Source organism: Lampetra fluviatilis, chromosome 2 (genome assembly GCF_964198595.1).
Source record: "Lampetra fluviatilis chromosome 2, kcLamFluv1.1, whole genome shotgun sequence".
Taxonomy (NCBI): Eukaryota; Metazoa; Chordata; class Hyperoartia; order Petromyzontiformes; family Petromyzontidae; genus Lampetra; species Lampetra fluviatilis.
In genome coordinates this window covers 8411908-8439601 of record NC_136276.1, presented here as the reverse complement: position 1 = coordinate 8439601, position 27694 = coordinate 8411908, and the positions used below count along the sequence as shown (strand labels likewise).

Genomic DNA, 27694 nt, shown 5'->3' with positions numbered 1-27694 from the left:
GTTGTATCCCAACGGTAGAATTTATTTAAATAGCCAAACCCTGCACCGGTTTCGACTTCCTATCTTGAGTCTCATCAGCAGGGCGTGTCAAATGAATGCTGCTGGCGATGTCCGCGGTTATTTTTTTATTCGTGGGGAGCGGTCGTGTAGATTTCTAGATTTGAAGCTTTCGTGACTGCAAGGATTCTAAAATTAAGATTGATACTCTTATGTTTTTTCGGTAAAGTCACGTAGGTAAAAAATAAAATTAAAAATTACTAAAAGTCGCGTAGAGGTTAGCGTGCTTGCGCTACTAAACCCTCCGACCCGAGTTCGATTCCCGCTCACGCCCAACATCGGTGACGAATATCTGAACCGGTCCATGGCCGACTCGCCTCAAATGAATACCCGGCGCTTTCTAACAACACTTGCCCCCAACAGTCTGTCAATGCTACACGGGGACATCTTTCTTTCTGATTATAATTTGTTTCGCCCCAGAGCCCAAACCCCCTTCTCCATCCTGCCCCTCCCTCCCCATGACACCCGCCGATCCCGTCGTGACCTCACGGCACCCGCAGATTTCTAATCGTGAGCCAATCCCAGTTTGTAACACCAACCCCCCCCCCCCGCCCCGTGTGTTAATTCACGGAATTTCTGCGCGTCGCTCGCCGCCTGTTCAGCGGCTCGTGCGTGCTCTCGTGTCGTGGTCGGGCACGGGAGTTGTTTCTTTTTGTTTGCATTTTAACTGCTTGTGTTGTGGTTATTGCAAACATGATGCCTTGTATAAAAGTGTCAGTTTTTGTACCAGTTGAAAGGGTAAAAACCTATCACTATATTTTGCCACTGGTAAAGGAGATGTCTCATAGTGTACATGCTTACCCCGAGCTCTCAATACTCTGATAGTGCGCTGTTTTTGAGTTGTACGCCTTTTGGCGTCATCTGGTCCAACACCAATGGAGACTAGGCTCTAAGAAAAGCTGTCTCGGGTGTGGACCAATCAACTTCAAGGACAGTGCATCATCAGAGTTGTTTATTTTTGTTTGCATTTTGACTGCTTGTGTTGTGGTTATTGCAAACATGATGCCTTGTATAAAGGTGTCAGTTTTTGTACCAGTTGAAAGGGTAAAAACCTATCACTATATTTTGCCACTGGTAAAGGAGGTCTCATAGTGTCGAGCTTGAGATGTCGCGGCAGTCACAGCGAGCAGGTCGACACGCGCGCTCACGGCTTCTCTTGTGTGCGTGTCTTCGGGCGTGGGGGGGGCATGGGGGGGGGTGTGGGGGGGCGTGGGGGGGGGGGCGTGGGGGGGGGGGTGTGGAATTCGTACCGTTGCGCTAAGATGCTCGCGGGCATCAATTTCAGCAACGACGCTCGCGATGGAACACTTGGGGACATTCCTCACGCACGTGGCAAGGCTGAGTTCTCGTCAGCTGGACGATGTGACGATCAGCAGGCGCGACGAGATTCGTTCACGCGATTGCGTGTGCCAGTGACGTGAAAAGTTTCGTCGAAGTCACCCAGACAACCTTCGCTCATTCTCCTCTGCTGCCCGCCAAGGTCTGGAACGCTCTTCACCTCGACATCTGACTGAATGCCTCTCTTCTCTCTTTATAAAAATGAATGTGCCCGGTTTCTATAAAGCATCTGGAGGTGCCGTCGCATTTAGAACATGTATATTGATACGTGAATCGGCATTGCATTGCGTTTACAAACAACACCAACACCGTACTGCTCGATGCGTAATTTAAAGTTGACAGATAAACAGCTGGTCGTGATGTCAGCTGGTGTCTCTCTTGCGCATCTGTTTTAAGCAAATGTGTGGACTCTCCTCCATCTGCCCCCGCGATCAATTCTCTCCCTGCCTCCCTCTCGTTCCCCTGAAGTCCGTCCCTCTCTCCCTCGCTCCACTCCCTCCTGCCATCACTCTCTCTTCCTGCCTGGCTGCACTTTCATCCCTCCACCCCTCCATCTCTGTCCATCCCCCCCCCCCACCTCTCTCCATTCCGCTGTAATTCCTCTGCACCACTCGTACACGCGCACGCACAGATCCATACGTAATTACGCGTACTCACGCACACACTTTAATATTTACACACACAAAGATAAAGATCCCCCCGTGTAGCCTTCACAGCCTGTTGGGGCAAGTGCTATTATCGAGCACCTAATGGAGGCCGGCACGGCACGCGAAAGGGTGGGTGGTCAGCACCACGCCGGCCCCCTTTGTCTTTCTAGTAGAGATGCTCACACATCGAACCAGGTCATCATTTGAAGCTGAGGCGACCTAGGGGAGGCCCAGGACCGGTTCAGATAACCGTCACTGGGTGTTGGCCCTGAACAGGAATCGAACCCGGGTCGCCAGGTTTGTAGCGCAGCGCGCTAACTGCTACACCACCGCTCACCACTACACACACACACGCGCACACACACGCACACACACATACACACACGCGCACGCACGCGCACGCACGCACACACGCGCGCACACACGCACACACACACATACACACACACGCGCACGCGCGCACGCACGCACACACACGCGCACATACACGTGTTTGGGATCTGCCGCTCCCCGAGCGAGCGTCTGGTCGTCCGATGTCTCCTCAAGTAGGAAATTCCGCTGTCGTTTTCGATTAGAACTTCACAGACATTTGAGGCCAGGGTCCGGTGGAGGAGGAGGAGGAGGAGAGGGGGAGTTCTGGAGGGCCCGAGGGGAGGGATGCCCCCCCCCCCTCGAGCTGCTGTCATCACGCTGCTACTCGCGATCGAAGAGACATTTTATTGTTGAAACTCGACCACCATCTGTTGACAATTTGTCAGTGTTTCTGGCGTCTCGGTAATTTGTTATCTTTGATTACGTTTCTATCTCCGTAATGTCACGGTGATGTAATGGCGCTTCGAATAGTGCGCTACGGCATCTCGGCATCTCGTCGAGTTTGGATTGAGCGAGTTCAATTCCCCCCCCACCCACCCAACTTTCACCATACCGCACCGACCAGCGTGAAGAAGCATGCTCACACTACCCTCGTAACCGGCACGGCCAGGGCCTTCATTGCACGGCGGACTGACTCAAGGCTGCAATCTCTCGTGGAGTATTATCTCCGATTCGCACGGTTGGCTACGTTCGGTGCACAAGAAGTTCAACATAGGCAATGTCTGTGGCTGTTTCTCTGTCGGTCGCTCCAACATAATCGTGAACATTATATTTATAATTAATTCACGAATAGACATAAACGTAAATAAATCCATACCGTGCGCTATTTCTCCCCAATAGCGCACTGAACAGGGCCCCCGTCGTAAAGAGGTCCCCGTGCCAGTAACATCTGGCAGCGCAGCAGCATTCGTACGTAGCGCCTGACTGTTGATGAGAGCCAGAATGCTGCTCAATAACGTTTGTCTGCGAAGACAACAGGGGCTCATGTACTCAACATTTTTACATTTCGCTTTTTATGTAGAGGTGGATGGAATACCCATTTATGTATGTATGCATTTATTTATTTTGCCCCATGATAATCCGCATCAGAGCTTTATGACTACTCTATATGTAAGTTGTGTGGTGTGGAGGAGATGCGGCAGTAAGCAACGGGATTTGCACGACGGATGATAGAATGCTGAGCTTGGCAATGGGCGCTTCTCTCGTTTCTTTCTCTCTCTGCGTATCTGTCTGTGTCTGTTTCTCTGTCGCCCGTGTCTCCGTTTTTATATCTCTGCCCGTGTGTGTGTGTCTTTATCTAAAATCTTAATTTGGAGCTTTCGTGACTGCAGGAATTATTCTTTGGTTCTTTCGGTTAAGTCACGTCTAAAAATAAAATAATAAATTAAAATAATAGCGACGTTTCGATTGCAACACAAGCAATCATCATCGGGCATAAAAGAAATAGCAATAAAAATCTAACTAGAAAACTATAGACAGACATAAGCAGACAGACATCACAAGGACACACAGAGAGAGGACACATATCGGCACAGAGAGAGGGGTCGTTTCTGTGACGGTCCCTTAAATATAGAGAGGGGGGGCAGGGGCGGGGACGGAGAGAGGGAGGGGGCTAATTTTCTCTGCCCCCTCCCTCTCTCCGTCCCCGCCCCCCCTCTCTATATTTAAGGGACCGTCACAGAAACGACCCCTCTCTCTGTGCCGATATGTGTCCTCTCTCTGTGTGTCCTTGTGATGTCTGTCTGCTTATGTCTGTCTATAGTTTTCTAGTTAGATTTTTATTGCTATTTCTTTTATGCCTGATGATGATCGCTTGTGTTGCAATCGAAACGTCGCTATTATTTTAATTTATTATTTTATTTTTAGAGGTGACTTAACCGAAAGAACCAAAGAATAATTTATCTAAAATGTTTACACGTGGCAAAAAAAGGCTGTCTTCCTGTCTGGCTGTCATCCAATGTCCTGTCAATATGTCTTGGGAATTATCTGTATCTGTCTTTGTAATTAGTGTCGGTCTGTCTGTTCTTACGACTGTCTCATGACTTGTTATCTAACTTTTTTTGTTTTATCTTGCAAACTGTTTTATTGTCTGCCACGTTGTCCCTCCCTTTCTCTCTCTCTCTCTCTCCCCTTTGTAATCTTCCAGTTACTCTGGCACACTTTCCCTCTGCCTGTTTGTCTTGCACTTGGCATGTCTCTATTTCTATCTCCTATCTCAAAGCTGTCTCGTCTGCCAGTCCTACAGTCCCGCCCGTCCGCCCACCTGACAGTCGTTCTGCCTTAGCCTGACAGTCGCTCTGTGAAGTCACTGAGCTCTGAGGTTTAACGCAACCGCCTTTGTCTTTCTAAACAACAACTCCGCCTCGCTGCCGCAGCTTCTCTGAGCGACCTCGCTCAGCTCTTTTTTAACTTCCAAATGTCATCGCGCGGATTATGGCTGTGGAGGCACGACCGCCCTCTCTCAATAAAGACAGAGTCGCCTCTATAAACACGTTGGGCCAGATTCACGTCTTGACGCCAACGGCCAAATGAAGCAACAAAGCCTGGGGGATCCCCCCCCATCTCCCCCCCCCCCATCTCCCCCCCCCCATCTCTCCCCCCCCCCCATCTCTCCCCCCCATCCCCTCTCCCCCCCATCCCCTCTCCCCCCCATCCCCTCTCCCCCCCATCCCCTCTCCCCCCCCATTCCCTCTCCCCCCCATCCCCGCCTCCCCTTGTTGGTGGAAATGCGAGCCGGTGGCACTGGCCACGTGGAGATGGGCATCAATAATTACCAATTCTCACAATCAATCGTCATTACTTATTACACATTATTTTGCTCCATCATCATCATCCAAATTCATCAAGAATGTCTCACTGATCATGATTTATTCATCCATACATATAATTGTCATTGCCAAGTAATAGTCATAGTGCTCACCCATCCCTTCATATGAATCTCGTGGCGGGACCCCGGGGTCCCGAATAAACGGAATTCAAAATCGTAATTAATTCGTTTATTTTTGGCGACTCCGTCCCACCGCGCACATTAATCAATCCTCTCGTTGTTCACCAAGCACCCGTCGTTGCCGTAGTCATTAACAAAACTTTGATTAGCGCATCGTGTAGAGCTCGTCGAGAGGAATAGATTACCATTGTACGCCTTCAACAGACGTACAATGACGTCGCAACGCGGTTTATGCGAGAGCCGGGGTCCCGACATAAGGTCCATGTGAGTGGCGTCACTTCTCCTGCTTGTCAATGGAGACCGAGTGATCGCGTGTTTACCTCCAGTTCTCTGGTGTGCTTGTGGGGAGCGGTCGCGCAGTGATTGGCGCGCTGCTCACGGCCAACACCGATGATGATTATTGAACCGATATTTTGGGCCCCTCCTAGGTCGACTTAGCCTCAAATGAGTACCTGTTGCGGCATGTACATATTGCGATTGGGGATACACGCGGCAGGGCGTGGTGCTTGGCCAACCCCCACCCCCCTTCCCCTCGTGTATCGTGTCGGCCTTCAGGGGCGCTAACAGCACTTGCTCCAACATTATTTTCAGGCAATAGGGGGGGGGCGATCTTTGTCTTGACAGCACTGCGCTGCAAGTCGCGATGGGAAGCCGCGGATCTTCCTCGCTGTGTCCACGCGTCCCCGTTTTAAGCACCGCTCACGTTCGGACAGAATACTACAAATCCCATAAACCATTTTGCGCGAGATGTATAGTACGGCTCACCAACACCGGTGGCCGGATCTGCACAGTTTTTTTTTGGGGAGGGGTTTGTGGGGCCAAGATTGGCGATAAAATACTTTCAAAGGAAACTTTTTTTTGCGACAACAAATAAAAAAAAATATCACTGCAATGTTACGTAACGGCGCAAATACCGCGTGCGTTCTCGCTGCGTGGATGGTATGCATATCCGTGGGATTCTATGAAGTACGTGCTTCTGTGTATACGTTTTTGGCCTCTCTGCAAGTGTGTAGATTTCGTGTGTAGATCTCTAATGTAGGTAGACGGCTCTCCGTATGTGTATGGGACTGTCTAAGCCTGTGGATCTTTACGCGAGTTCATTGATGTTTATGTAAGTATATGGGGGTCTTTGTACGTTTATGCATCTGTGTGCGAATCTATGGGGTTTTGTGCGAGTCTATGGATCTATTTTGGTCGATCTATGGGTCTTTGGGCAAGTCTGTCGCTATCTGTGTTAGCCCGAGTGTCAGTCTATGGATCTATACGAGTCTCCGTGCACACATTTTCCCTTTTGCAATCTAATTATATTGGTAGGAACCTCCTGGTTACACCAGTCCACAGGGGATTATTGTGTCCGTCCGTCGTGCATCAAAAAATGGGAGGGGTGGGGCTGGGTGGAGAGGGTGGGGAGGGGCTGGGTGGGGAGGGTGGGGAGGGGCTGGGTGGGGAGGGTGGGGAGGGGCTGGGTGGGGGGTGGAAGGGGTGGGGCTGGGTGGGGAGGAGCTGGTCACCCCGTGGTGCCCTTATAAAACTCAACGTTTAACCTACTCACGCCGGCTTGTGCCCGCCCTCACAGTCGGGCATATTTGTGGAATACACCACGCCGCCGTTGACCCTGGCCATTGACCGAGCAACCCAACGTTCCTACCAGCTCCCTCCGCAGGAATTTGTGTTAAAAATATAAACATATCAGCCACGCTGATCACTGCGGGTTGGTGACAAGTGGTCAAACAACCCCATGACCGACACGGCGTGTGGAAGAGGCCTTCATCCAGCAGTGTACTGGCAAAGGGCTTTAGTTATTTTTTTTGCCGTTTGCGAAAGGAACCCGCAATACCCGGGGAAACCCCATCCCCCATACGAGGGGACAAAGCTCGTGCCTCCGCCATACAAACGCGTGCACGGGACCCACTTGCTGTACTGTCTTCTCCCGGTCACCTCGCAGCTTAGCGGGTTTGGGAAACGTATAAATCTCTCCTTGTTCTATCAGCACTAGCCTCTCCCAAACACGATAATCGCATGGGCGAGCCGCCGCACCAGCCCCCTGAACAATTTAGCAATTTGGCGTGCCGGGCCACGTGACCCCTGCGCGTGCCCGGCACGCGCGACACGTGGCCGCTTTAAAAAAAATAAAAATTGACAGCCAAAATGTTGGCCTCCGTCCAAACTCTCCCGATTGCGCCCGATCTCTCGCAGGATGGTAGAACTACTTTGTGTGTATTCTTGGTTCTTTCGGTAAAGTCACGTAGAAGGGAAATAATAAAGTAATATTAATATAAAACAATAAGAATTTTTATAGTTTGATATTTTTATTATTTTATTAGTTCCCTTCTACGTGACTTTACCGAAAGAACCAAGAATATGAATCCCTGCAGTCACGAAAGCTTTAAATCGAAAAATACTGTGTGTGTTTCAGTTTGTTGGGAAATAAGTTCTGCATACATACCCGGTAATGCCGCACCAGGCATTGTCAGCTGTGGCTGCGAGGTGGCCCGTGAGATGATTGTACAGCAATGGATGCTCTGATCTGTCTGCGCAGACCTTCGAGTGTTAATCCTCGTATGGGCGGGATGTAGTTGTATCCGGCTCCTCCGGTTTCCGAACTCACAGGAAGCCAAACGCGCGTTGATGGAATTGACCGCACATGGCGGCCCCTCCTGCAAATTAGTCTTGAGAATCAATGAGGCTTTCTCGGGTAAATCGATCGGTGTTATTATTGGTGTCGTAACAATCGCGCTGTGGCGCTCGGATAGGGCATGATATCCCATTCGGATACCACGTGACTCTGATGTAACTCCCCCCCCTCCACACTCCCACACCGCCTTGACACTTTATTCAGTGTCGTGGGGAGCTCTGGGAGATTCCAGAGTAGGATCAGGGACGGGGGTGCGAGTATCCCCCTTTGCGGGATATGTCAGTCGCGTAGCTTAATATAGTGCCGGGTGAAGCTAGTGTGGGGCCTATAGCATATGTTATAAAGGGGCCCTAAATAAAAAAAAAAAAATTTTAAACACATTTGTTTTTTACTTGCATAGTAAAGTAATTGTGTTTTTTCATCCAGCCAGATAATACGACAAATCGCTAACCTTAAACACCCAGTCGTTCATAAAAGTCGAAGGCAGTATAGTACTACAGTAATAGAGCAAGTGCAGAATCACTGAACCGGAGTTGATGGCTTGAAAGCATTTAGCGCGGGCCCTTGAAAGTGCGGGGCCCGTAGCTACTACATATGTAGCTCCTCTTGCTACATGTGCAGCTACTACATATGTAGCGCCTCTTGCTACATATGTACTACATATGTAGTAGCTACATATGTAGTACCGTCGTTATCAGCCATGGTCTATCCACTGCTGGACGAAGGCCTCCCCAAGACGCCGCCTGCTCTCAAGCTCCCGCGGTGCGAACAATCCACCTGGGCGCACGCGCTCGCCCGAGTCGATTTGATCGCTCCATCTCCGCGGGGCACGTCCCACTCCCGGGTGCGTTCCCCTCCCTACCCAGTTCCTCGTGGCTGCCCGGTACGCGGCACCTCGTGCCCCAGCCAGGACTCGCCTCGCGCCCGGCGCCCGCGAGTAGCCAGTGTCCGTGTGCCGTGGTAACGCAGCTGGCAGTCGGGGGAGTCGGTGGCGATCGGGAGGCGAGTCGCTTGTGGGGAAGGCGGCATCGCCATCCGACCCCCCACCCCACCACCCACTAATCATTCACAGATGCGCGCCCCTTTACCCCCCACTCTCTTTCTCTCTCTGCCTTCTTCATCTTCTCTGCTTCCTCCCTCCCCTTCCCCGCGACGCTGTGGGACGCTCACTCATTCACTCCTACACTTACACATTGACTCCTTCACTCACGGACTCATTATACCACTCACTCAGTGATTGCCTCACTCACTGACTCAATATACCACTCACCCATTGACTCATTCACTCACTGACTCAATATACCACTCACCCATTGACTCCTTCACTCACTGACTCAATATACCACTCACCCATTGACTCATTCACTCACTGACTCAATATACCACTCACCCATTGACTCCTTCACTCACTGACTCAATATACCACTCAACCATTGACTCATTCACTCACTGACTCAATATACCACTCACCCATTGACTCCTTCACTCACGGACTCATTATACCACTCACCCATTGACTCATTCACTCACGGACTCAATATACCACTCACCCAGTGACTCATTCACTCACTGACTCAATATACCACTCACCCAGTGATTCCCTCACTCACTGACTCAATATACCACTCACCCAGTGACTCATTCACTCACTGACTCAATATACCACTCACCCATTGACCCCTACTGTATATATATTATCCGTATAAATATTTTTAGAGAAAAAAACAACAACAACACGGTATTCCAACAGAGGGCGAAACGAATTGTAATTCTCACTCCGATAAAAAGAACCTACAACTCGAGTTTCCTGGTAGCTTGTTGACTGCGCTCCTGCGGGCTGTTGCCACCGAAACTATTTGGATAACTGGCTACACGGGATTTTCCGTGTAACGAATGAACATTGAATTGAATTGAAAGGGCGGAAGGCACAACAATAATAATAAACACCGACGCGGTTCATTTAACATTCCCGGAACTTTTCGATTTGCGCTGCTGTTCATGTCACCCTTTCGCCAACTCGCTCTCTTGAAATCCGCGAGCACAACGGGGGGGGCTTGCCTCCTGCGCGTAGCAGTAAGCGATGGATGGTGGCAACTTCGCGCGTTGCTGCTAAACGAGGCCGTAGCCATGGAGTCAACATGGGGGGGGGGGGGGGACCAAATCTTCTAGGGTGTCTGGGGGGGTCCCAACCCAGAAAAATATCTAAATTTGAAAACTAATTTCCTCCCTAAAATATAGAAAAATTCACTCATACATGGGATGATTTTTTTTCTTACAATAATGTCTAATAGTGTATTGTATTGCATTGCTCTGTTTTAACTTTTATTTTGCCATTTTCTTGTTTCATTGTATGTAATGGCAGAGATTAGGGATTAATAAAGTACAACCATAACCACACAAACATAAACATACATCTATGCATTGATTTATATGAAGACAAATCCAGATATTGTGGGCAAGGTTTAGCAAATTGTTGTTTTTATTTACATAGCATAGCAATTATTTTTTTATAGCAATATATTGGGAGGGACATTTTGAGCATATTTTAATGTTATGATTACGGTCTTGATGGGCCAGTCAACAGAGTTGGACGTCCATTGCCGAGACGTCGCGTTCCCATTGGTCGGTCAATCATTGCTGCGCGTGTGCCGCTCACGTGACGTCAACTTGTCACCTTGACGCCAACTGTCGCATTGGCGCGGCGAACCCGAGCGAAATTGAACGTAACTTCTTCTTTTTTTTAAACGCAACCATGTTGCCGATCCCGCTTGGATTCCATTCCGCGGTCGGATGCGCGCGTCCTGTACTTGTTTTTTCAAATCACTCTTTTTATCCGAATAAATAACCGTGGACATCTCAATCAGCTCAAGCCTCGTGTCGACCACGTGATTATGTGTGCCGCCCGCTGTCGAGGCACTGATGTAGCTTCTTCCTATCCTCATTTTCTCGACCCTGCGCTCCCGTTGTTCCATTCCCTTTCCCCCTTATTCCACATTCGTTATATTCTCTCTCTATCTCCTTTTCATGTTTGCCGTGCATTAGATCATCGACTCCATTCCTCCTTGTCGCGGTGTGTCACGGGGCACAAAGTAGTTGCCCGTTCCATTAAACGAGGTTGGGAAAGTAATTTTAATTCACGTCGATCAACACAATAACTTTTGTTATACGGTTCATCAGGCGTGTGAGTCCATTGGCGAACGTGGACGGAGATTGATCCACCTTCAAATACTGCGTTTGGTTGAACGCTCTCCACGTCACGGGAACAAATAGAAAGATTCCCCAGAGAGCCTTAACAGATCGTTTGGATAAAGTGCTTTTACCGATCGCCTGTTAAGGCCGCAACGGCGAGGCGCAGCACATTGTCGCGTGGTGAGGATCACACACGGCCGTCTTTGTCTCCCCAATACCGATGCTTACGCACCGCACCAGGTACTCAATTATGGCCGAGTTGACCCGTTCAGATGATCGCCACCGATGTTGGCTGTCAACTTGAATCGTGCGCTTGACCACCGCTATATTACAACTCCCCCGCACATACGCAACACACGTGCACACACCAGCGGCGCAACGATTGCGTCGATTAATATCGATAGCTGAAGCTCGTGACACACGCGCGCGTGTGTGTGTTGCACGGAATGGGTTCGCGTGACTTTTTCAGCCGCCACATTGCCTGCTGGATGAAGGCCTCCCCGAGCGAGGGGGTGCTGCGGTGGCGAGATGTTAACTACTTCGCCTGGTCTACAGGGGGTTGTGGATTCTAATCCGAACCTGACGCCTGCTGTATATTTTGGAGTTTGCGTGTTCTCCCCGTGGTCGCGTGTATTTTTCGCCATACTTCACCACGATGGTTTTTGCTGCAATTTGGGTGAATTTGGTGTGGTGGTGGTGGTGGTTGGTGGTGGAGGAGGAGGGGCTACGACTGGTTAAGATGTCACTGATGTTAGCCGTGTCCGGGAATGGAACTGAGGTCGCCTGGTTCGTAGTGCATTGTCTGCATGTGTGTCGGGAGGATGTGAGTGTGTGCGTCTGTGTTCCTGTGTGTGATGCGTAAATATCGCCATTGGGGAGACAAAGGCGGACGGGCGTGGTGTTGGCCACCCACCCCCTCGTGTGTCGTCCTGGCATTCATAGGTGCTCGCTAACAGCACTTGCCCCGACAGTCTGTTAAGGCTACACGGGGGATCTTTGCTTCGTTGTTGTAGTTTGCAATGTGCCTGTCACTGCTGTGTGCATGGGGAGTGGCAGGATACGTTCGGTCGCGTTTTAAGTTTATCTCGTGATGATAATGGCGGCGGCGATGACGACGTCGATGATGTCTGTGACGTCACATGAGTGCACGCTGTTTTAAAGTCTCCCCACCCCCCTACCACCACCACCACCAACCCCACTGCAGCTATTTCCCGGGACGGCGTTTTATTGTTTGAGTTTCTCGCCGTGTTATTTGGTTTTGGTTTTTTTTCGTGTCCAAGAGGAAATTACTGAATGCGAAGTAGGAAACGGGCGCGACGATTCGCAGAAGAGCCGAGCGAGCGAGGGGGGTGTGTGGGGGGGGTGGGGGGGGGTGTGTGTGGGGGGGGGGTGCGTGGGGGGGGGAGTCGGGGGGAGGGGGGAATCGATGATTGCCACCTCTGAGGCTTAAACATATCCGGGACAATTCACGGGATGTGTGTATATATTTCACTCCCGGAAACAGGAGAACCCCACGTGACCGCATTGTCTTGAGTGGTGCATTATTGGGCAACTGACAAGCAACCGGGACTTGCGACGTCCCGGAAAAGGTTGCAGTGTTCCCAGGACAGCAGCTGCCTCGACGCGATGACAATCCTGGGAAAACCGGGACAGGTGGCAACCCTGGGGATGGGGGGGGGCAGCGTTGAGAGAAGGCCTAGGGGGGGGGTGGGGGGGGGGGTGATAGAGATCGGAGATTGAGGTGACGATGGGAAGGAGAGCGAGAAGAGAGACCGCAGAGACAGACGAATCGAGATCGGGGAGAGCTCGGACAAGTCCGTCGGAGGGATCTTCTTTCGCACGGCGGCGAAGGTGACGTGGGCGACATGATGCCTTGTGTGGAGGCTTGGTGAGGTGATAACGAGATACCACAAGGAGGGAGACGGAACACCCAGAGAGAGAGAGACGAGAGAGAGAGAGCAGGGATAGCGGGAAGGCGCAGAGCGAGGATCGAGAAGAGAAGTGCAGGCGGGAGGGAACCGGGCGGAGTGCGAAGTGAGATTGAGAGAGTCGATGGAAGGAAATGCGATCATCTGGAGGGGGGGAGAGGCAAGAGGTGAGTGGACGATGAGAGGGCGACGTGAGAGCGAGGTGAGAGAGCGTGACCGGTGGCATCCTCTCTCGGTCTGATGCCGATTCGTGTTGGCGGGGGGGGGGTGCGAAGCGCCTCTTCCTTTGTGCCCGACTGGAGAGTGACGCCAGCGCGCGTTCTTCTTTCTCACGCCGATGCGACCCCCTTCGTGGTGGCGGGGGCGGGGGGGTTACGTCACAGAGACGTCACAGAGACGTCACAACGAGAGTGCTGCAGTGACGTGTTCGCTCGGACCAAGGTTTTCTCGACGAGCTCGGGTGGTGGCACAGCAGCCAGGGACACGCGCACGCGCCTGGGTCTCGCTCCGAGATGAGAGCTGCCTATTGTTTTGGGTCACGTGTTTCTTTAATTAGGACAAGCAGCACACGCGTCCTTGGACGAGACCGTATGTCCCTCCCTGCCTGCCTCCCTCCCTCCAGCCAGCGACGATTTTTCTTTTTAAAACATAACATGAACGAGTCGTAATGACAATGGCCCACTTACTTAGGAAAAAAACCGTCACCATCATTATTATCGTTGATCACCGTGGTTAAAAAAAAATGTAAAACCGAGAGAATGTTTTTTTTTATTTGCTTAATTCGGTTCCTAAAGAAGCTCCCTGCGTGTGGAGCGAAACGTCGGACATCGTCGAACAACACGCAGCGCAACCTGAAAACAACATGTGAACCACGTCGTACAATCTCAACAACGCAGTAGTGTCTGAACGACGTAGTACAACCCGAACAATAGCTGACGACGAGAAATAAACAAACGGCACCACTGCTGCCGGCGCGGAGGGATGAGGATGAAGAGGAGGACGAGGGATGAGGATGAGGAGGGAGGAGGATGGATGAGGAGGAGGATGAGGGAGGAGGGATGACGATGAGGGAGGAGGTGTTGATGAGTGTGAAACCACGGCGAGTCTCTCCGTGGTTCCTGGCAAGAGGAAGGAATCGGTCATGGGAACGGAGTCGCGCACCGAACGTGAGACCCTCGGCTCCTTACACAGGGCGGGGGGGGGGGGCTCGGGGGGTAGGGGGGCGGGGTGGGCGAGGTGGGTGGGGGGGGGGCAGCCCCCATTGTTGTCCCCGGGTCCCACTCCTCGCTTCGCTCCCAAGCGCCCCCCCCTCCTCTCAGCATCCTCCTCGCGACCTTTAAGGCGACGTGCGCGTCATTGTTATCCCTGCAGCCGCTGCCGCTGCTGCTGCTCCATTGTCAGCACGGTCGCTGGCTGCTATTGTTGTCGTCCTACACATTTGGACGCAGGACAGCAAAACACGCGTGAGAGAATCTAAATGCGCGTGTTTGCGCGCAGAGGTGGTGGCCCTGCGACTCCGCGGGGGGTGGAGGGAGGGGGTGACTCACAAACAAATACAAAGATCCCTCCCCCCCGTGTAGCCTTCGCAGGCTCGTTGGGCAAAGTGCTGTTAAGCGAGCACCTACGAAGGTTCACAGTGGCCGTGTGCGCAGACAACCGAGTCGCCGCCGCTGCCGCCACCACTGAGATCCACAGTTCGAACCCTCTGGGTTGTTAGTCAGTTGATGGTCTCAGCCTGGTCGTTATCATCACTCCATTATATAGAGAGATGTGTGGATATGAGTCGATTACCGGGACGCCAGTGCATGATTAAGCGAGTGCGGGGCCTGTAGCATATGTTATAAAGGGCCCGAAATAAAATAAAATAAAAACCACAAATATTCAAACACATAAATGTTTAACTTGCATAGTAACTTTATTGCATTTTTTAATTTGCTATACAGCCAGATAACACGACAAATCGCTAACCTTAAACACCCAGTCGTTCATAAAAGGCAGTATAGTACTGTAGTAATAGAGCAAGTGCAGAATCGCTGAACCGGAATTGATAGATTGAAAGTGCGGGGCCCGTAGCATATGTAGCTACTATTGCTACGAGGATAATCCGGCACTGAGGGGCGCCACAGTGGCGAGATGTTAACTACCTCGCCTGGTGTGCAGGAGGTCGTGAGTTCAATCCCGACCTGACGCCTGCTGCTGTGTATTTGTAGTTTGCATGTCTCTCTCTCTCTTATCATCACTGTGGCTAGGAGATGTTGACTACCTCGCCTAGTATACAAGAGGTCGTGGGTTCAATCCCGACCCTGATGCCTGCTGCTGTATATTTGGAGTGTGCGTGTCTTCCCAGTGGTCGCGTGGATTTTTCTCCCGCTTCTCCGGTGTTTCCCTCCCTATTTAGAATTGACATGCGTTTAGAGGATTTGGCTCCTATAAAATTCCACGTGATAAAGCACTTCGTTCAGCTATCATTTGTCGCTTCTGAAAAAGAGCTACTGTATATAACTCAGTGGGCATTACCTTGTAAAATAAAATATATATACTGTAGTTTAATAGCTTTTAGTTTACATTTTTGTTGAGGATGACAATGTTTGGTTTCATTGGCACGCGAGAGTTGCCTCGATGGCCGTGCACGTAAGAAGCTGCAGCGCCACCTCGTGTGGTTGCGAGGCAATTGATGAGACCTCAGAAGTAGCTCCCTGAAGTCATCTTCCCCGAGGCCGTTCTCGAACACGGTGCGATGCCACTGCTTTCTGCGATAGGTCCGCACGTGGATGTCTTAGCCTCCTTGCCAACAAGACGCCACCGATAGAACAATTATAAGATCGTTAATGAAAATGAATAAGCACGTGTTTTAAACAGGCACTTGCCGGCGCGGGTGAGAGTGTGATTGAGTGGTTTTACGTCTAATTCGGATAGCGCAGCGGTTAGCTCACCTGTCCAATGAACCGGAGTTCTATTCCTGGCGAGCGTGGTGAAGTATGGTCAAACAACCCCCATGGCCGACAGCGTGGGGGGAGGTTTTCATCCAGCAGTGGATTACTGACAAAGGGCTGTAAATGTAGTTGATTCACAAGCATCGCGCAATTTACACTCGGATGCAGTTCCTTTTATTGATTGCTGTAAATAGAAACATTTTCGTGAAGGCGTTTTGATCGTTTTTGTAATTCCACATCACGCCCCGAGTGTTGCCTCGCGGCAGCTTGGTCCACGCGAGGACGAGACTGAGTTTTGTTTTTTTTATTAATCGCGTCGCCTCGCACGGCGGGGCCCGCAAGCATTCGCATCCCACCTGACTGAGAAGTGCCTCCGTCTCCTTCTCTACCGAGGCTTTAATTTTGTTTTTTAAACACGTGTCGCCCGGAGCGCGGCCACAACCTTCGAGTCTTTCTTTGTCACGAGCGACGCTCCATAGTGCAAACCACGGCTGTGTGGGACAGCCCCGTGTGCGTACCGACACGATGAGTAGCTGCCTGTTTGTTGACGTTGAAACTCCGTGGCTGCAATGAGTTTGCTAACAAACAAATTAGCAAAACCTCTTATCCGTTGGGCTCGGTCCCAGTGCCGCCAAACACGGCACCTTGTTCGGGATCGCTAATTATTGTGGTGACTTTGTTCCCAATGCTTGGAACACCGCGAACCGCGGTGCCAATAACAGCAACAGACGGGGGGGGGGCGGAGGGGGGGGGGCTCGGGGGGAGTCAGTGGCTCGAGGACGGGGGGGGGGGCGATGGGTGAGTTGGCAGAGCTGAGAGCTCGGGTTCAAGACCTGATTGTGGGTGTCTCTGTGGGTGTCTCTGTGGGTGTCTCTCGATAGTGCAGCGGTTCGCGCGCTGCGCTACCTAACCCGGCGGGTTCGATTCCCGCTCACGGCCAACACCGAGTGAAGATTATTTGAACCGGTCCCGGGCCTCCCCTAGGTCGACTCAGCCTCAAATGAGTACCTGGTGTGGTGTGTAAACTTTGCCACTAGGGAGACAAAGGCGGTCGGGCGTGGTGCTGGCCACCCACCCCCTCGTGTGCTGTGCCGGCCTCAATAGCTGCTCGCTAACAGCACTTGCCCCCCACTGCACGTTACAGCTTTACGGGGAGATCTTCGTCTTGTTTTCGCGTTTGTGACTGTGTGTGTGACTGTGTGTGTGACTGTGTGTGTGTGACTGTGTGCGTGTGACTGTGTGCGTGTGACTGTGTGCGTGTGACTGTGTGCGTGTGACTGTGTGCGTGACTGTGTGTGTGTGACTGTGTGTGTGTGATTGTGTGTGTGTGACTGTGTGTGTGTGTGACTGTGTGTGTGTGTGATTGTGTGTGTGTGACTGTGTGTGTGTGTGACTGTGTGTGTGTGTGACTGTGTGTGTGTGACTGTGTGTGTGTGACTGTGTGTGTGTGACTGTGTGTGTGTGACTGTGTGCGTGTGACTGTGTATGCGTGTGACTGTGTATGCGTGTGATTGTGCGCGTGTGACTGTGTGTGTGACTGTGTGTGTGTGACTGTGTGTGTGTGACTGTGTGTGTGACTGTGTGTGTGTGACTGTGTGTGTGTGACTGTGTATGCGTGTGATTGTGCGCGTGTGACTGTGTGTGTGACTGTGTGTGTGTGACTGTGTGTGTGTGACTGTGTGTGTGTGACTGTGTGTGTGTGACTGTGTGCGTGTGACTGTGTATGCGTGTGATTGTGCGCGTGTGACTGTGTGTGTGACTGTGTGTGTGACTGTGTGTGTGTGACTGTGTGTGTGACTGTGTGCGTGTGACTGTGCGCGTGTGACTGTGCGTGTGGCTGTGTGCGTGTGACTGTGTGCGTGTGACTGTGCGCGCGTGACTGTGCGCGCGTGGCTGTGCGTGTGGCTGTGCGTGTGGCTGTGCGTGTGACTGTGCGTGTGTGTACGATTCAATCTTTGCTCCCTGCCCACGGGGAGATGCTACAAGTAGCGGCCCCTTGCCAAGACACGTGCCGCGTGCCACTGGGAGCTCAGAAGGGGGCACCCCGGGGGGGTGGGGAGTGGGGGCACCCCGGGGAGGAGGGGGCAGGGGGACAAGAGGGCATCGAGGTCAGAGGGGAGGGGGCAGGGGGGGAGGGGCGTGAAGGGAGTTGGGTCGACTTCGAACTCATCCACGACCAAAATGTTGTCCTTGCACCCCGCGCACCTCCGTTTAGTACGGTCGACTACGTACGGTGCAGAAGAAGTTCCACGTGCATGCACGTCCGCTGCTGCTGTTGTTGTTTGCGAGGCGAGAATCAAACACGCGTGGCCAAGGTCACAGCGCAGTGCGCTAACCGCTGGATCACCCCTCCAGGGACAAAGGGGGGAAGGCGTAGCGGTGGCGAGATGTTAACTCCCTCGCCTGGTATGCAGGAGGTCGTGGGTTCGATCCCGACCCTGAAGCCTGCTTTCGTGTTCGCTCTCCGCGTGGTCGTGTGGATTTTTCTCCGGGTCCTCCAGTTTTTTTCCCCAAAACATTTGTAAACATGCGTTTAGATTGATTGTTTGGCTACGATGCATATCCACTCGGTTGAGCTATCGTTTGTGGCCAAGTCGCTTCTGATAAATAGCGATTAAACTGAGCGGACCTTACCTGGTCAAATAAAAGAAAATAGTTAGTGAAAGATTCCCCGATTGCATGAACAGACTGATGGCGCACGTGCTGTTAACGGGCACCTGATGAAGTTCGTCACGGTACACGAGGGAGTGGGTGGCCAGCACCACGCCCGACCGCCTTTGTCTCCTCAGTGGCGATGTTTACACACCGCACCAGGTACTCATTTGAGGTTGAGTCGACCTAGGGGAGGCCCAGGACCGGTTCAGATAATCGTCACTGGTGTTGGCCATGAGCGGGAATCGAACTCGGGTCGCCAGGTTCATAGCGCAGTGCGCTAACCGCTACACTACCGCTCCCCATGCGTACAGACACACACACACGTACATACACGCGTAGCACAGACATACACGTAACAAATGCAAGCACTTATTCGCAGACTCACAGACGAGTGTATAGAACAGCCACCCAAACACTAACAGAGCGCACGTGTGCAAATAACATTTGCAGACCCCTTGGACTCGTAAATATGTATTTTTTGTGGAATGATATTTTGAAAACCGTGGCTGGGATACATGAGTGGTTGAGGGGATGAGTGGGTGCAGGTGATGGCGGGGTGAGAAGGTGAGTGTGTAAGAGGGTGAGTAGTTAAGTGTTTGGGATGTGACGGAGTAAGTGGGTGAGGGTAATATGGGATGAGTGTTTGAGCGTTGTTAGTGCGTGTGTGTATATGGGTGGGTGAGTGTGTGCGTGTGCAAAATGAGTGTGGGTGAGTGTGTGTTTGTGCCGATGACTGGTACCAGCGGTGTCAAGATCGGCCTCTGTGTAGGAGGATCGTGAAGGACGCTACTGGGCAGTTGGAGGCAGTCGCCCTCCAACAACAACGGAGGGCGGAGGAGCGACGCTCACAACAACGAGCGGAGCGCCGGGTGGCTAAAGCACAGCAAGTTGGCACAGGTGGTGCATCAGCCAGTCATCTCAGTCAGTCGACCTGTGGCACCTGGGTCTGCCCCGTGACCTCCTGCCAGTGGGCGTTCGACACTTCACGTGGTAGCCTCAACGTGCACATAGCCTGGCACAAGCGTCATGGTGACGTCACCACCACTTAGTGGCGAATGTCGGTTGTTGTTTGTGTGAGTGGATTGATGGGTGAGCGGGGTGCGATCGTATTGTGATTAGCGCACTGCGCTAACGAATTGTGTCATCTGAGTTCGATTTCGTTTCACAGCCATCATCAGTGACACATGACTAGGTTAACTAGGCCTAAAATGTGTACCTAATATTCTGTGTAAACATAAGCCAGTGCCGTTGATTGTCCACCTCTACTTCAAGACCGCCATCGAAGCCAGCCACCGCACAACGGCCGCGAAAGAATGCGGCCCCGTGTCGACTGATATCGAAAGCTAATCGGGATTGTTGTTCACAGGTTAGCACTTGCATGGGAGACCGTCTGGCAACGCCACGTGTTGCAGACTGGGAATAGGAGGTCGTCAGAAGATGGGCAGATCAGATCAACGGATTCTGTAAACGAATCCGTGCGGAATGTTGAGTTGCCTCCTGTTGCGTGCTGGGGTTTCTCCCGGTTCTCTCCAGTTTCCTCCCAGAGGGATCCAAAGGCGACACGTGATTGCAACTGGCCAAACACCCCTAATTGCATGACTCTCCTGAAAGAAAGAGAGAAAGAGAGAGAAAAAAGAGTCTTGATATTCGGTGCGAATTTCTTCTGGGTAACGAGCGGCCACGATTAGTCGTCTTCACGCGAGTTTTTATTTATTTATTAAACGAGACGTGACGCAACGCAGAAACGGCTCAGCAGTCGCCTGCGGACTTTGAAAAAGAACAACCATCATCATCATCAGCAGCAGCAGCAGCAAAAATAATATAGTAGCGACGGTGCGCTGCGGTGGCACCAAAAGCATCAGCCTCAATGACCTCCTGACCTTGAGGAGCGACGCAATCGTTCATCTGACACCATCGAGACCTCGTGTGGCCTCGGGGACGTCACCGGGGCAATGCCGGTGCCACGCGCTGGCTCGCACATTCCCGACCATCATGTCGGATATAACCATAACATTCGCCGATTGGTATAAATTCCTGTTCTTCCCCAAAAAAAGAAATGTATATAATGAACCCCCCTTCGCCCTTGACAAAGTTCCTCCTGCAGCGGATGTGGCCGGTGGACGCCACGCGGGCGAGCTGATAAATTAGGTGTGGTTGTTAAATAGGGCTGACAACCGCGGTCGGTGACGCGGGCGATTAGTCTCGCAAATTTCACAGCGATTACAAACAATGTCCAGTTGCAATAACGGGACCTTCAAAACACATGTCCATGAAAGTCCATTCACCTTGCGCTCCCTCCCCCTATCCTCCCACTCCCCCCCCCCGAATGTCAACTTTGCTCTTTATAAAGGCATCGCCAGTGCGCGACGTGCTCTGTAAAAGGCCGGGTTCAAGGCGCTTGTCCCGACCTGTGTGTGTCTGTGTGGCATGAGGACAAATTGCGTCTGGCGCGCGCGTGCCTCTGTGGAGGGAACGCGTGGACGGCACGCGTGTCGGGGTGCGTGCGTGTGTGCGTACACGTGTGTGTGTGCGTACACGCGTGTGTGTGTACACCTGTGTGCTTTGGGGGGAGCGGTAGCCTAGTGGCTAGTGCGCTGGGCTACGAACCTGTCGACCCGGGTTCGATTCCCGCTCACGGTGACGATTATCTGTACCGGTCTTGGGCCTCCTCTAGGTCGACTCAGCCTCATGATTATCTGATGCGATGTGTAAATATCGCCAGTAGGGAGACAAAGGCGGCCGGGCGTGGTGTTGGCCACCCACCCGGTCGTGTGCCGTGCCGGCCTTCATAGGTGTTCGCTAAGAGCACTTGTCTTCACAGTCTGTTAAAGGCTATATGGGGGACCTTTGTGTGTTGGAGTAGTGTACGGTAGTGGTTAGCGGGCTGCGCTACGAACCCGGCGACCCGAATGATCTTCTCGCTCGCGCCCAACATCGACGAGGAATGTCAGGACAACTCCTGTCCCTCTGCCCGAGGTCGACTCGAGATGAAATGATTCGATGCTGCGGCGTGCAATACATCAGCAATGGGGGGAAACAAAGGCGGTCGGGCATGGTGCTAGTTACACGCCACCAACCTTACGGCGGCCCTGCCGGCTTGCGAGCAGCACTTGGCCCAGCAGTGGGTGAAACTTTGATACGGTGGTTCTTTGTCTCTCTCTCTCTCTGTTTTGCATGGCATCTGTGTGCGTGTGGAACGCACTTACGCCCTCTGATGACATTGGCGCACATCCCAACTCTGTAACCAACAACAACATTTGTAGGGCTTCTAAATTGAATACCCCCGTCCCCCTCGGGATGTATTTTCTTTTTAAGTGAAAAGGGGGCTGTTGTCACTTTACAAAATCGGCCTTTTAATGAAGTCTGATGATGTTACACCCTCATTAGTCCTTCCTTCGCGCGATGCCAAAATCATTTCCTACTCTTGTTTGTCTCGCGTCTGCGCGATGTCTCCCGAGATCGTGGCTTGTCTCGCCGCGTGGGAATGACAGTGGGGAGGCCTCCCGACAGCCGATAGTTGAACCAAGGCGCTCGAATCGCGCTTTGGTCATCCTTCACCACGGTCCAGAATGGTCCGAACGTCGTTCCGGGAACTATGTTGGCGCCCAGTCACATCCGTCTCCCCGGTTTCTTCTTTTTTTTTGTCCCCACGATGGGCGTCGTTTATCCCTCGTTGATTTACAGGATTATCGTGGAAATTATACGAAGCTAATTATTGTTTTTGAAGACGCTACTGCATTTGGCAGTGGTGCACACACGCACAAATAGCAACAACAAAGACGCTTGCTTTTCAGTGCTATGTAGGGCACGGCCGTTCACATTTCTCACTGTGTGGGCCCCCCAACGCCTTGAAACTGAACCGGCAGCATTGCATCTGACACCGTGGCGTCCAAGCGGACCCGCCCCCCAAAGCAAGGGGCCCGGGGCGGTCGCCCCGACTCGCCGTATCCGAGGGACGGCTCTGATGAAGGGCCATTGCTCGAAACGTAACCTATGATGTGCGTCTCCTTTTAAGGCCACGGTGTTATTGATGAATGTTGAGTTATTTGTGCAATAAAGGGTTGAAATGGATAGGCGTATGTATTATGTTGAACTTATTGATGGATGTATTTCTTCATTGATTGGTACACTGATCGATTACGTATCTAATGTATGAATTGATTGATCCAAATTGATTGGCGGATGAATTCCTTTATACATTGCATTGATGAATTGACTGGTGATGCACTCAATGATGGATTAATTGTTTTATGAATATATTGATGATTCGATGGATCGATCCAGTGATTGATTAATGAGTTAAACAGCTGATTGACAAGCACATCACACATCTCCCCCCTCCCTCCCGCCCTCCCTCCCTCCCTCTGTTGCGCTGCGCAGTGCCGCGTGAAACAGCGCCACAATGAGCTGGGGCTTCCTGACGCGTCTCCTCGAAGAGATCAGCAACCACTCGACCTACGTGGGCAAGATATGGTTCACCTCCTTCCTCATGTTTCGCATCATCCTCACGTGCGTGGGCGGCGAGACCATCTACTACGACGAGCAGAGCGCCTTCGTGTGCAACACCAAGCAGCCGGGCTGCGAGAACGTCTGCTACGACGAGTTCGCGCCCCTGTCGCACGTCCGCTTCTGGGTCTTCCAGACCATCGTCGTCGCCGTGCCGTCCGTCGTCTACCTTGGCTACGCCATGCACAGCCTGAGCCGGGCGGAAGAAGCCCGGGGGAGCGTCGCGCCAAGGAGCAAGAGCCGACCGGCGATGGGCACCCATCGGGCTCAGCACCGCCACATCGAGGAGACGGAGGGCGACCACGAGGAGGACCCCATGATCGTCGAAGTGGCCGACGAGGACGCGCCCAAGGCCTCCGCCAAGGGCGGCAAGGGCGGCAAGGAGGAGTCGCCGCCGCCCTTGAGGCACGACGGGCGCAGGAGGATCCGCCAGGAGGGGCTGATGAAGATGTACGTGGTGCAGCTGCTCTTACGCACCGTCTTCGAGATGGGGTTCCTCTGCGGGCAGTACTACATGTACGGTTTCGCGGTCACGGCGTGCTTCGAGTGCACGCGCTCCCCCTGCCCGCACCGCGTCGACTGCTTCGTGTCGCGCCCCACCGAGAAGACCATCTTCCTGATCATCATGTACTCCTCCATCAGCTTCTGCCTCCTGCTCAACTTCTGGGAGATGCTGCACCTGGGCCTCGGCTCCATCCGGGACATCCTACGCGGCAAGAAGGAGCAGCAGCAGGAGGAGCAAGAGCGCCAGCAGTTGGCCCTGAAGCAACAGCAGCAGTCCTTCTACCAGCAGCAGCAGCAGCACCAGCAGAAGCACCAGCCGCCGCCCCAGCAGCAGCAGCAGCAACTACAGCAGCAGCAGCAGCAGGAGCAGCCGTTCCCCATGAGCCCTGCGCCTTGCTACAACCAGCACTACCCGCGGCAAGCACCGCACGCTCCGCCCGTCTACGACTCCCTGCACGCGGCGGCGCAGTTCCCCTCCAAGGTGCCCGACGGCGGTCGCTCGATGGTGGCCAGCGTGCCGCAGGGCCTCTTCCCCGCGAGCATGGAGAGGCAGCAGGCGGCGGCCACGGACGGCGCGAGTTGCGGTCCGGTGCGCATGACGGCGCCCGCCGGAGACGTCGGTCCAGCGCCCGCGACGGCGTTGCCACCTTCGTCGCCGGCCGCAGCGTCCCCGTGTCCGGGAGAGGCGGCAGGACGGGGGTTCCACCCGTCGGCGAACTCCTACTCCTCCTCCCGGCCCAGTTCCCCCGCGGGGTCAAACAACAGCGCGGCTGCGGCGGCGCAGAACCGGGTCAACCTGGCATACGAGCAGCAGCAGCAGCAGCAGCAGGCGCAGCAAGTCGCTGCTGCCACCGCCGCAGCAGGAGGCGCCGTGGCGGCCAACGGCTGCGTCAAGACGGCAGCCGGGGGGGACAAGCAGGGCTCGGTGTGGATTTAAGTCGGGGGGGGGGGGGGTTGCTGCGCTTGAGGGTGACGGGTGGTGGAGGGGACGGGTGTAACCATCTCTCTCTCCCCCCACCCCAAACCCCTCCACTGCTCTCGACATCTCTCCCTCCCCAGCCTCTCCCCTTCGACTATCGCCTGCCCCCCCTTACCCCACCTTCCCCAAACACACACAGCAGCCTGGATGAGTCTGAGTCTTGCCTTCTACTTAATGCTGAGGATTTTAGAAGGGGTGGTGGGAGGGGGGCGCGGCGGAGTTCGGAGCTGATTAAGACGTTGGTTTCGGTAGAAATGTAGATTTGTTGTCACCCGTCCACCACAAACCGGTGGCCTCTCACCGCCTCTGCAGCCCCCCCCCTCCTCCCCCATCACCACGTCCCCCCCCCCCCCCCCACTGGGGAATGAGCTTCTGATGTGCGCCTCCCTCTGTAGGGTCGTGTGATGGTATTGTTGTTGGCTATGGTGTTGGTGGTGCCAAGTTTCGTGATGGCGAAAATGATATTGGTGGTGGTGCTGATGTGGTGATGGTAGTACCGGTACTGTCGTGATGCTTGTGGGGTGATAGTTGTGGTGGTGGTGGTGGTGATGCTGATGGTGTGGATATTGGTAATTGAATGGCAGTAGTAGTGGTGGTGATAGTGGTGGTGTTGGTGGCGTTGGTGGTCGTGAAAAGTCGCCCTTCAACAACAACGGATGGCAGAGGAGCCACGATCAAAACAACGAGCGGAGCAGTCAACCCATAACACCCGGAGCTGTCACGTGACCTGCCGGCAGCGAGCCTCCCACACTTAACGTGGCCGCTACGTGCACCTAGCCTGGCACAGGAGCCGTGGTGATGTCACGGCCGCTTCGTGGCGACTGTTGTTGGTGACTGTTTGGTGGTGGTGCTGCTGATATTGGTTGTGTTGGTGGTGGTGCTGATATTGGTTGTGTTGGTGGTGGTGCTGATATTGGTTGTGGTGGTGGTGGTGCTGCTGCTGATATTGGTTGTGTTGGTGGTGGTGCTGATATTGGTTGTGGTGGTGCTGATATTGGTTGTGTTGGTGGTGGTGCTGCTGATGATATTGGTTGTGGTGGTGGTGCTGCTGATATTGGTTGTGTTGGTGGTGTTAGTGGTGATGTGAGCGCGACCGCTAAACCCATCACAGCTGTCACTCGCAGCTCTGCGTAGCACGGTTCGCAGGACACTCGTACTTGGGCCAGCTCGCGAGGCTTCGTGCCGCTGGACGGAGTTGGACGGAGCCGAGGTTAAGCGCAGGAGGGGCAGGGTGGTGGGATGGAGGCAGCCTGTGATGGGCGGGAGATGGCCACTGAGTCATCCGATGCCTTACCAGCTTCTCTGACTTTCCTCCCCCCTTTTATTGCAACGCTGTCATCGTCACCACTACCACACCCACCGCGTGCGGCAGCTCCTTACTTGACATTCCAGAGAAAGTCGTGCCATGTTTGAGTGGCGTTCTTTATCAATACGCAGCAGCAGCGAACGAAGGTGGTTTGTGGATAAGCTCGTATCTATTACATCTTTAATAGTGCTTTTTGTTGCTGGTCGCTTGGCGTTTTGCGCTTTTTTTTGGACGGTGCTCAGCAACCGCAATAGAGTAAATCGTCGGCCTGCGTAGGGAGACGCAATTGGATTTGTTCGCGCGGAGACGCGTACGGTTTTAGCCTTCGCAAGTTTTCTCCTTTTTTCTTGTTGTTGGGATACTCGCTCTGTCCGCAGCCGAGTCGGTTGCATGATTCGCCTGCGTGCTGTTCGTACGGCAAATACACATTGTTGTGTGCGCGCACGTGCAGCCTGCCCTGAGTGTAACGAACGTCCCGTACCGAGCTGGCGAGTTCTGTTCCGCTAAGCCTCAAACACGTTCGCTGCATCTCGCCATCCAATGAATCGTCGACATTCGCTTCGACGACTTGTTAGACTTTCGACGCGTGCCTAGCTTGAGCTGAAGAATCGATGGTGGTCGATACATCGATGATTGTTGCACCCCCGCTTTTGAAGCTTCGATGGCCCCCTGAATGAAAAAATTCCCTGCCCATGTCATCAGCCCCACTGTAATCTGTTCCCCCCCCCGCTCGCACCACGCTCGCCTCCGTTCACAGCCGTGAGGCCGGTGGTGGAAACTCCACGTGCGTATGGCGGGGGCCAGTCATTCCACGTCCCGGTGTGAAATCCACAATTACGATGCCGCGCTCCGGCACGCGAGGGTGACGCTCGCTCGCTCCCAGCACCCCTCCCCCCGCCCCCCCACGTGTCCCCATGCTCCTCGCTCCCCGTGCCGCGAGGCGCGTGCGCTCCCCTGGCTGCCACTCCGTGGCCCCATGCTCATCCTGCCCATCGTGCCATCTTCGTTCCTCCATGGCACACGAGGAGGCGGCCTGCCCAAAACCCTCGTTTACCTCGACTGCTAGAATTTGTATGTTTACCAGGTAAGCCTCCCTGAGCTACGTAGCTCTTTTTTCAGAAGCGACCTGGAAAAAGAACAAATGATAGCTCAGCGAAGTGGCTTATCGCGGCGTGGGAAATGTATGGCGGCCAAATACTCAAAACGTGGAGGGGAAAACCCGGAGGACCCGGAGAAAAATCCACGCAACCACGGGGAGATAAACATGCAAACTCAAAATTATACAGGCGTCAGGGTTGGGATCAAACCCACGACCTCCTGCATACCAGGCGAGGGAGTTAACATCTCTCAGAGTCCATGCGATTGTCGCTCTGCGTCACGTGGCCCTCTTCCTGTCTCTTATTTCCCAGCATTCCAACCCCGCCGTGCTTCTGTGCGCACTTCTCACCCCCGGTCCCATTTACTTTGTCAACGTGTCCATGTTTCACATCCGTATGGCGTCGCAGGCAACATTCGTGCAATTATACGCACGTGATCGCGATCACCAAACGTGACTCGAAGGGCATATGTTAAGTATGTTGAACTTCTTTCGCACCGTATGTAGCCTACCGCACTAATCGCACGTGATTGGTGCTGAATGGGAGCTGGGTGAGCTCGTAACGGAGTGCTGTTGTGGAAAGTGGGACATCGCGATCGGTC

The 27694-nt window shown here is 53.2% G+C and overlaps 1 protein-coding gene across 1 annotated transcript in view; it reads left to right on the top strand.

Annotated features, from left to right (window-relative positions):
• Positions 1-24729, top strand: part of LOC144941407 (gap junction gamma-1 protein-like) — a 44972-nt gene extending 20243 nt beyond the window's left edge. Inside the window, exon 2 of the mRNA XM_078867905.1 lies at positions 23082-24729. Coding sequence (XP_078724031.1) covers positions 23104-24648 — 1545 coding nt within the window. The 5' untranslated portion in view covers positions 23082-23103 and the 3' untranslated portion in view covers positions 24649-24729. The remainder of the gene's footprint in view (positions 1-23081) is intronic.
• The last annotated feature ends 2965 nt before the right edge of the window (positions 24730-27694 follow it).